The following is a 12,486-nucleotide window of genomic DNA, read 5'->3' as shown; positions in this document are numbered from 1 at the left end:
AAGATAATAAATTAGAAAGTGTATTCCTAGCTGATGCCTCTTAATCCTAAAATCAATATAATCTGTTTTATCAGCTTTTAAAGAACAGTGAATTCGTTGAAAAGAACTGTACAGTTTTTACATGCCTTTTTATTTATTTATTTTTAAATCTTGAGGTCACTTTTTATCCCTGTACATATAATTCTTGACACACAAGTGGTAAATACTATAGATATAAGGAATCATTGCAAAAGCAGTGCCTCATGGCAAATGTAATTCTAATCATTTTTTTCTTTATATATTTAAGTTTTATATACACATTGGCTTCTTCTTTAAATAGAAGAACTGTAACTTGATAGTTAGGCCATGTCATATAAGTAAAAATAATATACAAATGATTTTTATATGAATTTTATATAGAATTGATAAGGTTGGAGATGATTGACTTCAGAGTATATTACACATGAGTGGCAACTAGTAGTCTAGTGTAAGTATGTTTTTTTTAGGTCCATACCATTTCTTAAAAAATCAGAGCCAACATTTACAAATGGAGATATTTTGGTTACAAATTCAGACTTTTGTTTTCTTTTGAAAAATTGAGAAATCTAGGCAACATCCAACAAGACAAATTGGTCTTATCTGAAAGAGACATATTGGCCTTCATTTATTAATACACTAGTTCATTCAAAAATATTTTGTGAATGCCTGTTATGTACCAGTTTTTAATTGATCCTGAGAATACAGAAATGAACAAAACAGACAAAGCCTCTGCCTTCGTGGATGTTACATTCTATCTGGGAGACAAGAGTAAGCTAAATATCTGTGCTAATGATACTGTTAAGAAGAAAACAGTAAAGCAGAGAAAGGAAAGATAAAGTTCGATGAGCATGGGGAGTGAAGTTGAAATTTTAGCTAATGGCCTTACTATGAGAAGGGGAAGTTTGAGTGTAAACCTAAAGGAAGTTACAGAGCTTGCCATGAGAGTATATGGAGAGGGGCTGGCTCCGTAGCGCAGTAGGTTAGTCCTCTGCCTGCAGCGCTGTTATCCCATATGGGCGCCAGTTCTAGTCCCGGCTGCCCTCTTCCCATCCAGCTCTCTGCTATGGCCTTGGAAAACAACAGAGGGTGGCCTAAGCCCTTGGGCCCCTGCACCCACGTGGGAGACCCTGAAGAAGCACCAGTCTCCTGGCTTCGGATCAGTGCAGCTCAGGCTGTTGTGGCCAACTGGGGAGTGAACCCTAGGATGGAAGACCTTTCTCTCTGTCTCTCCCTCTCACTATCTGTAACTCAAATAAATAAATAAAATCTTTGAAAAACATTTTTAAAAAAAGGGAATATGTGGAGAGAGAATTCTAAGATGGCAAATAGAAAGGACCTGAGATTGGAGCAGGTTTTCCATATTGGAGGAAGAGCGAGGAAGCTACTATATATTTGCTGTAGTTTTCTTATAGGAGAGAGATTTTTCTGTTCTGTGTATGTGTCAAAAATCAGTAAATACCCAGAGTCTTATGTTTCAAGAAGAATGGAGAAAGCTATCTCTGGGGAATAACAGATATTTCTCTTTTTTTAAAAGCTTTTTTTTTATATATATTTGAAAGTCAGTTACACAGAGCGAGAAGGAGAGGCAGAGAGAGAAAGGTCCTCAATCCTCTGGCTCACTCCTCACTTGGCTGCAATGGCTGGAGCCTTGCCTATTGAAGCCAGGAGCCAGGAGCTTCCTCTGGGTCTCTCACACGGGTGCAGGGGCCCAAGGACTTGGGCCATCTTCTGCTTCATTCCCAGGCCATAGCAGAGAGCTGGATTGGAAGTGGAGCAGCCAGGACTCAAACTGGCACCCATATGGGATGCAGGCACCGCAAAGGGTAGCTTTACTCACTATGCTACAGTGCCGACCCCAATATTGAGTATTTCTAGGCAAAGTGTTGAAAAGAATCATCCTAGACACAATTATGAAGTAAATTGATGAGAACTATGACTAGTGTGCAGAAGAGATGCCTAAGGAAAACTTTAATGAGTGGAAAGTAAGATTAATGTTTCAGTATGCTTTGTCTTTGCATGTGTGATCCTGCTGTTAGGTATTAAGTGGGAAATTTCCTCTTATATCTAAACCTTTTATAGGTTTTAAATTCTGTAATAGTGTCCATAAAGTGCATTAGGAATTGTGGTTAAGTGAAGCCATTTGCAGTTACGGATCTCAGTAAGACAGAGAACTTAGAAGACAGGTTATGTGGAAAAGTCAGTTGTTTGTGATGTGTACTGTTGCAACTGAGAAGAACACATGCAAGGAGCAGTGCAATGTTATGTGTAGATTATTTTCTGAAGTCAGACACAAGACAGAGGTCTTAGATAGTTGGAGTTACTCCTTAAAAATCCCTCAAAAAGACTTAACAGACCTCTGCTCACTGATTCCAACATAGCCAATTTTGTTCCCCAGTGCTGGAAGCAGACCTCAGTTTGTCAGTTGGGTATCAGATGAAATAGTCTGCAATGTAGTCTGGGAACAAAACTGACCACTGTCACCGAAACATTTTTAAACACTGGAACTCTACTCAGCACAGGATGTACCACCCAGTGAGAAATATGAACGAACTAAGACTACCAGGGAGAAAAATGATCAGTTCCTCTTTTCACTTACTCTGTGGCATAGTTTCCTTGTGTGTGCAGCAATGCCGTGTACTATGTAAGTTATTTTTCTCTTTCATCTAACTAAATTCAGGGAAGGTACTCAGTTCTATTGAATCGCCCAGTTACTTGTATTATTCCACAAAGCAAAAGAAAATAGGTATTATGTTCTTGAAGTCTGATTTTATTCAGTAATAGGTTCTTTTTTTTTTTTTTCATAAAATATTCCCCATGCTTAAAAGCTGTGTAAACATATATCAAGGCAAACCAATTAATAGCTTTACGTAATCTCTGGGATAGCTTACAGTAAAAATAGACTTAAAGTTTTCTCTCCCAGTGGTTACTGTACCCTTTGATTATGGTCTCTGTTGTTATGGTAAGAAACCAGTATCAGGTAAGGGGCTTTGTTGCATGCTTATGATTTTGGATGCCAAAATATTGTAGCAGTGTTGGAGATATCAAGAGATTAAATTGCAGCGTCAATTCGGGATGTGTAACATCACCAGACTTGATGTTATATAAAAATGCCATCTTAATCCTAGATTTTATATGTATTTCAAATTTTCATAAATTATGGAGCCCAGTTTGTACTTTTGAATCTTCTCTTGTCAGTTTTCTAGATTACATATAAATGAAATAGATTTTATTATGTTCTTACTGAATACTGACTTACATAATAATTCATTCTGTGATTTTTAGGAGGAAACACAATCATTATTAGAAAACCTGCATGTTTACCATGTGAATTATTTTCTGGCTTTGAAATGCCTTCATAACTTCACCTCTTCTCTTCCCAAGTACCCACTGGGTCGACAGGTAACTAAGGTGTCCTCATTTGGAGTCTATAAAGTAGGGATACTACTGCTTTCTTCCTTTGATTTGTATAGCATTCAGGCATCAGAACTGGAAATGAGTCCACATAAAATGACAGCACAGTCTAAATGCATTCCAGCTGTACACATTGGTGGTAATTAAAATAATGTTTTTTGTTCTGATGAATGCTAGTGGTGGTGATTGTCGTACCATGTGTTTGTGCAGGGGCATTTAAACTTTCCCTCTTTAAACTTCTTTTTCTCCTATTCTGAGAGTTGCTTCTCTGCTCTTAGTGAACTGGAAGAAGGTATCTGTTTGATATTGCTAATGGTTAACCTTCAGTTGCACCAAGAAGTTCAACAGAAGCAGTAGTTCTGTTTGCAGTTCTGGCCTTTGTGTAGAACCTTAATCCTTATGACCCACCTGTAGAATAGATGAAAATGGAAAAGGTCCACATTCCTAGATCTTCACATCATAACTCCAATCTTTGGAGAGCAAATGCAAGCATGTAAGAGTAACTTGTTTATGAAGCAATTTCTGCCATTGAGCATCTTTTTGTCACTTTTATTATTTTCCTTTTCCAAAGTAACCAGTGATACTAGCCACTCCCCAAATAGTTCTGTTTTACTTTTGAGAAAATTGTGTTGTTACAGAGCCTGATTCTGTTCTTATCTAAATAAAATAGTTGTTTTAATAACATTAATTTTGTGTTGACCATGTATGATATTCCCAAATGAATAGTATGTAAACTTAGCATACCACTTTTGGTTCCTCATGAATATGCTGTTCACTTACAGATCAGAGAGTTGTACTGCACATGTCTAGAAAAGAACATATGGGATTCAGAGGAGTATGCATCAGCGTTGCAGCTACTGAGGTAGGGTTGGCTTCTTTTTTAATTTTTATTTTTGGTCTGCTCTGAGTCTGCCAGTAACACCTTCCTTCAACACTCTGCCTGCCAAGTTTCATGAGTAGCCATGTTGTGTCTAAGAACATTATATGTATCTCAATTTGTGCTTGTAGCTTATGGTATCTTTAATGTAGCAATCATCCATGTCTTTGTTAGCTTTACCTTGCTTTAAAGGAGACCCAGTGATAGTTGAGTCAAATATTGACAAAACACGAGGAGAGCCCAGGCATGGATCATTTGGACCCTATCGGCTTGACATCATGGCAGGGAAAATAAATCTTGGAAGATAAGGTCACCATGGCCCTGTCCTGCTTGGGTGGAGGAACAGCATCATTGGGTGATACGCACTCTGTAAAGGAGGTCACTGCTGACCTTGATTAGAAGCAAAAAGAAATACGCAGTGCCCCTTGAAGCCTTCCCCCTACTGGGAAGCTGGCTCTGTCCCACATTAGCATTGGATAATTCATAAATTCTTTATCTATTATTATATAATTATCTTAGGCTATTAACAGGTGCAATCCCTGACACATATACCTTTTTTTTTTAAAGATTTATTTGAAAGTCAGAGTTACACAGAGAGAGGAGTGGCAGAGAGAGAGAGGTCTTCCATCCGATGGTTCACTGCCCAATTGGCTGCAATGGCTGGAGCTGTGCCAATCCAAAGCCAGGATACTCTTCTGGGTCTCCCATGTGGGTGCAGGGGCCCAAGGACTTGGGCCATCCTCCACTACTTTCCCAGGCCGTAGCAGAGAGCTAGATCAGAAGTGGAGCAGCCGGGTCTTGAACCGGCATCCATATGGGATGCTGGCACTTCAGGCCAGGGTGTTAACCCACTGTGCCACAGCGCCGGCCCCCTGAAGGCTTTTGCTTAAGGCTGTTTTAAAATAGAGACAGCTCCAACTCCCTTCAGCCAAAAAGAAAATTCACTGCAAGAATACTGGAGGATCTTCTTGAGTCCATGAGTTGGAAACCAGGAAGAGAAATTCTCTTTGTCACTAGGGGCAACAGGCTTTCCTCGGTTCCTTTTTGCCAGCAGAATAATCAATTAGTTCAAAGAGATGAAAGTAAGGATAGAAGCGTTCATTGAAGTATGTTTTCAGGGAGGAACAGGCCAGTTGAGAGAGCTCATGGCCAAGAAGTATGCCTTTTAAAGGTAGAACATTTGTATTCCTTGGCCTCTATTTATATGTATGGTGACTTTTTATCTTTGATAAAAATAATGTGCACTTGACAAAGAGAAAGAGAAGTCAGTTTTGAGTTAAACTTCTGCATAGTTTTATATTTTTTCTCAGTGTATATAATTGCTTATATAAAAATATAAAGAAGTCTAAAAACTGAATATTTGTTAATATGGGCACAGTAGGAGGAATATTGACACTGAAAAGCACTTTAAGTCCAGATACTTAATAACACAAATATTAGTGATCTAGCAGGTGCAGTGTAAGATAGGAAACTAATTTCATGCTATCTGGAAAAATAAGTCCCATGGAAACTCAATCTGAAAGGCTGTATTTTATTTCACTTTCTAAAATCCCAGTAAGATTTCCTTGTATTCATAAGATTACTTCAACTAGAATATTTCTGAGACTTCTCTTGCTTTCTCTTCATGTAAGCATTCCTATTTCAAACACCCAGTTGATTCTTACTGGACACTGTAATACAGGATGCAGACATCTCAATTACATCTTACCTGCTGCACATGATGGCCTACCAAGAAGTATTAGCTTTTTTTTTTTTTTAAGATTTTATTTTATTTATTTGACAGGTAGAGAAACAGACAAAGAGAAAGGTCTTCCTTTCGTTGGTTCACTCCCCAAATGGCCACAGTGGCTGGAGCTGCACCAATCTGAAGCCAGGGGCAGGTGCTTCTTCCTGGTCTCCCATGTGGGTGCAGGGCCCAAGCACTTGGGCCATCCTCCACTGCTATCCTAGGCCATAGCAGAGAGCTGGACTGAAAGAGAACAACTGGGACTAGAATCGGCACCCACATGGGATGCCGGCGCCACAGGTGGAGGATTAACCCAGTGCGCCAGGGCGCTGGCCCAGAAATATTAGTTTTTTTTTTAATATTTATTTATTTATTTATTTGAAAGGGAGAGTTACAGAGAGACAGAGAGAGAAATCTTCCATCTACTGGTTCACTCCCCAAATGGCTGCAATGGGCAGGGCTGGACCAGGCGGAAGCCAGGAGCTTTTTCCAGGTCTCCCACGTGGGTGCAGGGGTGCAAGAACTTGGGCCATCTTCTGTTGCTTTCCTAGGCACATTAGCAGGGAGCTGGATTGGAAGTGGAGCAACCAGGACTCAAACCAGTGCCCACTTGGGATGCCAGCATTGCACTCAGTGGCTTTTCCCACTATGCCACAATGCCAACCCCAAAATATTAATTTTTAAACTCCAGAATATCTGATCAAACTTAAGTTTGACAACCCTTTCTTTTTTGTGAACTCAGGGTTATATTTTTAAGTACATCAGTAAAATATGTGTATATTTCTTCTTACTAAAGTTGTCTCTAACATATGCTGGAATTAAATTTCCTTATTTTGACATACAAGGTTCCTCAAAGGTCTGTGGTATCCAAAAGGGACCATGACTTCCATTTGCTTTAGAGCAGCTGTTCACCAAGGGCTTAGGTCATGAAATGCTTTATCATTGCATAGTCATTGCCTTATTTAACCACTCAAAAAATGTTTTTAATGCTAGATTTGTTGAGCCATTCATCTAATAACAAAGATGACCCTGGTCCTTTACCTACACAGAGTTTTGGTAAAGTAAGAGATTCAGGTGGACAGGTGGGCATGCAGCTACGATCGAGCGGTAATTGCTTTGATGCAGGAGGTCTAGAGTGCTAAGGAACCAATAGACTGGATAGTAAACCTCCATTTGTGAGTACAAATAGCTTCTCCAGTGGCATCTAATATGAAACATACTTTTGGCTTCTATTTCATTGTTAGTGTCATATGAGATTGCTTTATTAATCTGAAATTGTTTATCTCTGTGAGGATTGTTTCATAGGCCTTTTGTCTTTGTTTTCTTAATTTCCAGACTTCATATGTATACATTTGCAGATTTGAGTTTTGAATATTTCTCCAAGCTGCTTTATAATGGTGATGTCTCTTTAGAACTTGAGAATTCTGTTAGAAGATCTTTCATTTCTCATGGATTAGCCATTTTCTCCTTATAGCTTATTCTCATAATCAGAGGTTTATATAGTTAGTCCTTAACCAGAAATTATTGGCTTTTCTTCTTTGTTCTTCTTTCATGGAGAGAGAGAGAGAGAGAGAGAGAGAGACAGAGACAGAGAGAGAAAGAGAGAAATAGAAACAGAGAGAGGTCTTCTATCTGCTGGTTCATTCCCTAAATGACCACAGAAGCCAAAGCTAAACAGAACCAAAACCAGGAGCGAGGAACTCCATCCCAGTCTCCTACATGGATGGCAGTGGTCCAATTACTTGGAGCATCTTCTGCTGCTGCCTTTCTAAGCCCACCAACAGGAAGGTAGATTGGAAATAGAGTCAGCCAGAACTCAAACTGGTGCTGTGATGCGGGATGCTGGAATTGAAGGCACTGGCTAAATCCACTGCTTCACAACTCTGACCCCAAGAAATCATTGGTTTTTCATGTGATGAAACAGAACACCCCGTTGCCCTGCAGGATGATTGTGTTTAATGATTGCTTAGTGATTTTCTTTCTATCTTAAAGAAGCTTTAGACACACACGTACACACAGATTAAGTACCACACATGTGTTTTGAAACATTTACTTAAAGGTTATGTAATCATTTCTTAATCTAGTTAGTTAAAGATAAATAGCTCTTTTGCAGCATTAATATGACCTTAGACATGTTTTTTTTTTTTCTTTCCTTTAATTCTCATGTAGTGGTTTTCCAGCTTTTTAATTTTGATATGTTTTTGTCGGTGCTATCCTTTTGAAACAAATGCTAGTTGGGATGCATCATAACTGCAAAACATTGGCCGGTGCCGTGGCTCAATAGGCTAATCCTTCGCCTGCAGCGCCGGCACACCGGGTTCTAGTCCCGGTTGCCCCTCTTCCAGGCCAGCTCTCTGCTATGGCCCGGGAGTGCAGTGGAGGATGGCCCAAGTCCTTGGGCCCTGCACCTACATGGGAGACCAGGAGAAGCACCTGGCTCCTGGCTTTGAATCAGCGCGATGCACCGGCCGCAGCGCACCGGCAACGGCAGCCATTGGAGGGTGAACCAACGGCAAAAGGGAAGACCTTTCTCTCTGTCTCTCTCTCTCTCTCTCACTTTCAACTCTGCCTGTCAAAAAAAAAAGGAAAGAAAAAAAGAAAAAAGTAACTGGAAAACATTCTCACTGACTGACTCACTCTTCTCATTTTTTCTTAAACTGATGACAGGTAGACTTTTTTGTTTTGTTTTGTTTTGTTTTGACAGATAGAGTTAGACAGTGAGAGAGAGAGAGAGAGAGACAGAGAGAAAGGTCTTCCTTCCATTGGTTCACTCCCCTAATGGCTGCTATGGACAGCATGCTGCACCTATCCAAAGCCAGGAGCCAGGTGCTTCTTCCTGGTCTCCCATGTGGGTGCAGGGCCCAAGCACTTGGGCCATCCTCCACTGCTCTCCCGGGCCACAACAGAGAGCTGGACTGGAAGAGGAGCAACTGGGACTAGAACCCGGCATCCATATGGGATGCCGGCGCCGCAGGCGGAGGATTAACCAAGTGAGCCACGGCACCAGCCCCAACAGGTAGACTTTTGCACCCCATCAAAACTAGTTTTATCAAAGTCTCCATTGACCTCCATGTTCTTAAATGTAATGGTCAATTCTGTCTTGATTTGTCTTAGCCTATTAACAGCATTTGACCCAGTTCAGGGCTCAGACTCTCTTGGTTTTCTTTCTTCCTCAGTTTATAACCCTTCTCAGTCATCTTTGGTGCTTTTTCTTCTCCTTGATTTAGCATTGTGCTTGGAAGCTAGGTGTGAGCCCATACTTCTTTCCTTAGATTCTGTGCATTTAATCCCTCCACATGTATGTACAATACACATCTCAAAGTTAACCTGTGCAGAAACTGAGCTGGGGATCTTGCCCTTGAAACCTGTCATCTTGCTGCATTCTTTTCATCCTTCTGGTTGTTTAAGCCAAAAACCTGAGCTCTGCTGTCCAAATTTCTCAAAACTCAGACCTCTTCTTCCTTCACTAGAACTGCCATGTTTCAGATAACTGTCATCTCATATGGATTAATGCAGTGGCCTTGTATCTTGTTTTCCTGCTTCCACACACACTCCACTAAAGATTTTTCTCAAATTAGCCATAGTAGTACCTATATCATATAGTAGTACCTATATCATAAAGTTGTGAGTTTCAAATCATGCTTACTATATAAATGTTATCTTTATTAGTATTACATGTTGTCCCACTTCATTTTTAAAAAAAAATTTTTAAGACTTATTTATTTACTTGAAAGTGTTACACAGAGATAAAGAGAGGCAGAGAGAGAGAGAGAAAGAGGTCTTCCATCCTCTGGTTCACTCCGCAATTGGCTGCAACAGCCAGAGCTGCATCGATCTGAAGCCAGGAGCTTCTCCCAGGTCTCCCACATGAATGCAGGGGCCCAAGGACTTGGGCCAACTTCCACTGCTTTCCCAGGCCATAGCAGAGAGCTGAATTGGAAGTGGAGCAGCCAGATCTCAAAGCAGTGCCCATGTGGGATGCCAGCACTGCAGATGGCAGTTTTGATCTGCTATGCCACAGCGGCAGCCCTGCCCCCTTCATTTTTTATAATCATATAATGTCCCATGTTTTGAAAGTATCAACATTTTATTTAATTGACACATATATAAGTTGTTTCTAATTCTTCACTGTTACAAAGAGTAATAGTGTGTGTATTTGTACATTTATATAATTCACAAAATACATAAGTGAAGATTTTCTGAGTCTAAAATATAAACACTGTTGTACTTAGGTACATTTGCACTAACAACCTACCATTGTGTTTCCTTACCCTCTTGCTGATGTTGGAAGTTATCAGGCTTAACCATCTTTCTTTGTTTTCTTCTAGGATTTTATGATTAATGGATTAGTTCTTTCCCCTGCATGACATTATCCTTACATTTTTATTCTACCTTAAATATATTTCTGTGTATGATGTAAGGTGGTGACATTTTTTTATAATACCTTTTTCCCACAGATTTGAAACTCTATCTCTGTCATTTGCCAAACTCCCTTTGAATTCCATTTTTCTGCAAACTTTTTGAAACACAATATATGTTAAAAATTGATAAATGTTGGGGCTGGCACTGTGGCACAGTGGGTTAACACCCTGGCCTGAAGTGCCAGCATCCCATATGGGCACCGGTTCGAGACCCAGCTGCTCCACTTCAGATCCGGCACTCTGCCGGAAAGCAGTAGAAGATGGCCCAAGTCCTTGGGCCCCTGCACCCACATAGGAGACTGGGAGGAAGCTCTTGGCTCCTTGCTTCTGATCAGCACAGCTCCAGCCATTGTAGCCATTTGGGGAGTGACCCAGTGGATGGAAGACTCTTTCTCTCTGCCTCTCCTCTCTCTCTCTGTGTAACTCTGACTTTCAAATAAATAAATAAATATTTTTTAAAAAATTGATAAATGTTATAGAAAAATATTAGAATTAAGGGGAGAGCCATTGGAGGGGTCACACAAGTAAATTTAGATTTTAAAGTGATTTCTTCTTTCTAGGTTTTTATTTTCTTATATTGATCTGTCTGTTCCTATCTAAGTACTGTCTGATTTTAATCACTGTATCTTATACCTTTTGTTATTATAACAGCCCTGTTGCATACAGTCAAGTACATACATATTTGTCTTTCTCAGAAACAATTACTATTCTAGATAAACTTAGAATACTTGTATTGGATTTGATAATATGGCCACTGAAATTTTGTTTCAAACAGTGTTAAAAGTATAGGTTAATCTGAAATGATTTGTGTCTTTATAATTTGAATGTTTGAATTTAACATATCAATTCACTTATTCAGAATCGCAGTTTTTTTGTGTCTTACATATTTAAGTGTATGGCTATATATTCTATAGCTTTTTTTTGCCATTTTTGAACATACTTTTTTCATTATAGTTTAATATATGTTGCTTACATATAAATTGAATATTTTTTATATTCACATATCTTATTACACTTCTTAGATTTTTTTTTTTTTTTTGACAGGCAGAGTGGACAGTGAGAGAGAGAGACAGAGAGAAAGGTCTTCCTTTTTGCCGTTGGTTCACCCTCCAATGGCCGCCACGGCTGACACGCTGCGGCCGGCGCACCACGCTGATCCAATGGCAGGAGCCAGGTACCTATCCTGGTCTCCCATGGGGTGCAGGGCCCAAGCACTTGGACCATCCTCCACTGCACTCCCTGGCCACAGCAGAGAGCTGGCCTGGAAGAGGGGCAACCGGGACAGAATCCGGCGCCCCGACCGGGACTAGAACCCGGTGTGCCGGTGCCGCAAGACGGAGGATTAGCCTAGTGAGCTGCGGCTCCGGCTACACTTCTTAGATTTTCTAACATTACACAATCATGCAAATAGTAAATTTTGTCTCCTCTATGTTTATACTGTCTGCCTCTTATTTTATTACAGTGATTAGATTCTATGATATTGAATAATAATTATAAAAGCAGGAATCTTTGATGATTCTGTATGTGTGTAATTTTACTGGAAAAAAATTGGATTAATTACATTGTTGGAGTGGTTAGAGATCTTCCATCCCCTGATTCACTCCCCAAATGGCTGCAAAGGCTGGGACTGGGTCATCTGCTGCTTTCCAAGGCACATCTCTAGGACCTGAATGCAAAGTGGAGCAGTCAGTATTCAAACTGGCACTCATGGGATGCTGACATCATAGATGGCTTAACCCGCTGCTCAACGGTGGCCCCTGGTTAAATGATTTCTAATTAGCCTTATCTTAAGACTTACTGTTCTACATGAAACCAGAGAGTTTGTGGAAAAAAGTAAAATCATTTCATTTATTACTCTGTAGACTATAAGCATGTAGTCTTTGTCTAAGAATAAGAGAAGTAAATGACTGACTCCCTGGAAGTTTTTATATGAAGTGAAATTGCTAACCCTTTCAATTAAATATCACATTAAAAGTTATGCCTATTAAGGTTTGGTTTCAAAATTATGAGACATGGTGCCATTTATTTTATTT

At 39.9% G+C, this 12,486-nt stretch overlaps 1 protein-coding gene across 14 annotated transcripts in view; it reads left to right on the top strand.

Annotated features, from left to right (window-relative positions):
- Nucleotides 1-12,486, top strand: part of ORC3 (origin recognition complex subunit 3) — a 91,995-nt gene that overhangs the window by 41,195 nt on the left and 38,314 nt on the right. For all 14 annotated transcript variants that reach the window (XM_051854484.2, XM_070073792.1, XM_051854485.2 and 11 more), the window contains 2 exons: nucleotides 3,301-3,417; nucleotides 4,212-4,291. In XM_051854484.2, coding sequence (XP_051710444.2) covers nucleotides 3,301-3,417; nucleotides 4,212-4,291 — 197 coding nt within the window. The remainder of the gene's footprint in view (nucleotides 1-3,300; nucleotides 3,418-4,211; nucleotides 4,292-12,486) is intronic.

The sequence above is a fragment of the Oryctolagus cuniculus genome, chromosome 5 (assembly GCF_964237555.1).
Source record: "Oryctolagus cuniculus chromosome 5, mOryCun1.1, whole genome shotgun sequence".
NCBI lineage: Eukaryota > Metazoa > Chordata > Mammalia > Lagomorpha > Leporidae > Oryctolagus > Oryctolagus cuniculus.
This window is presented reverse-complemented; position numbering and strand designations above follow the sequence as displayed.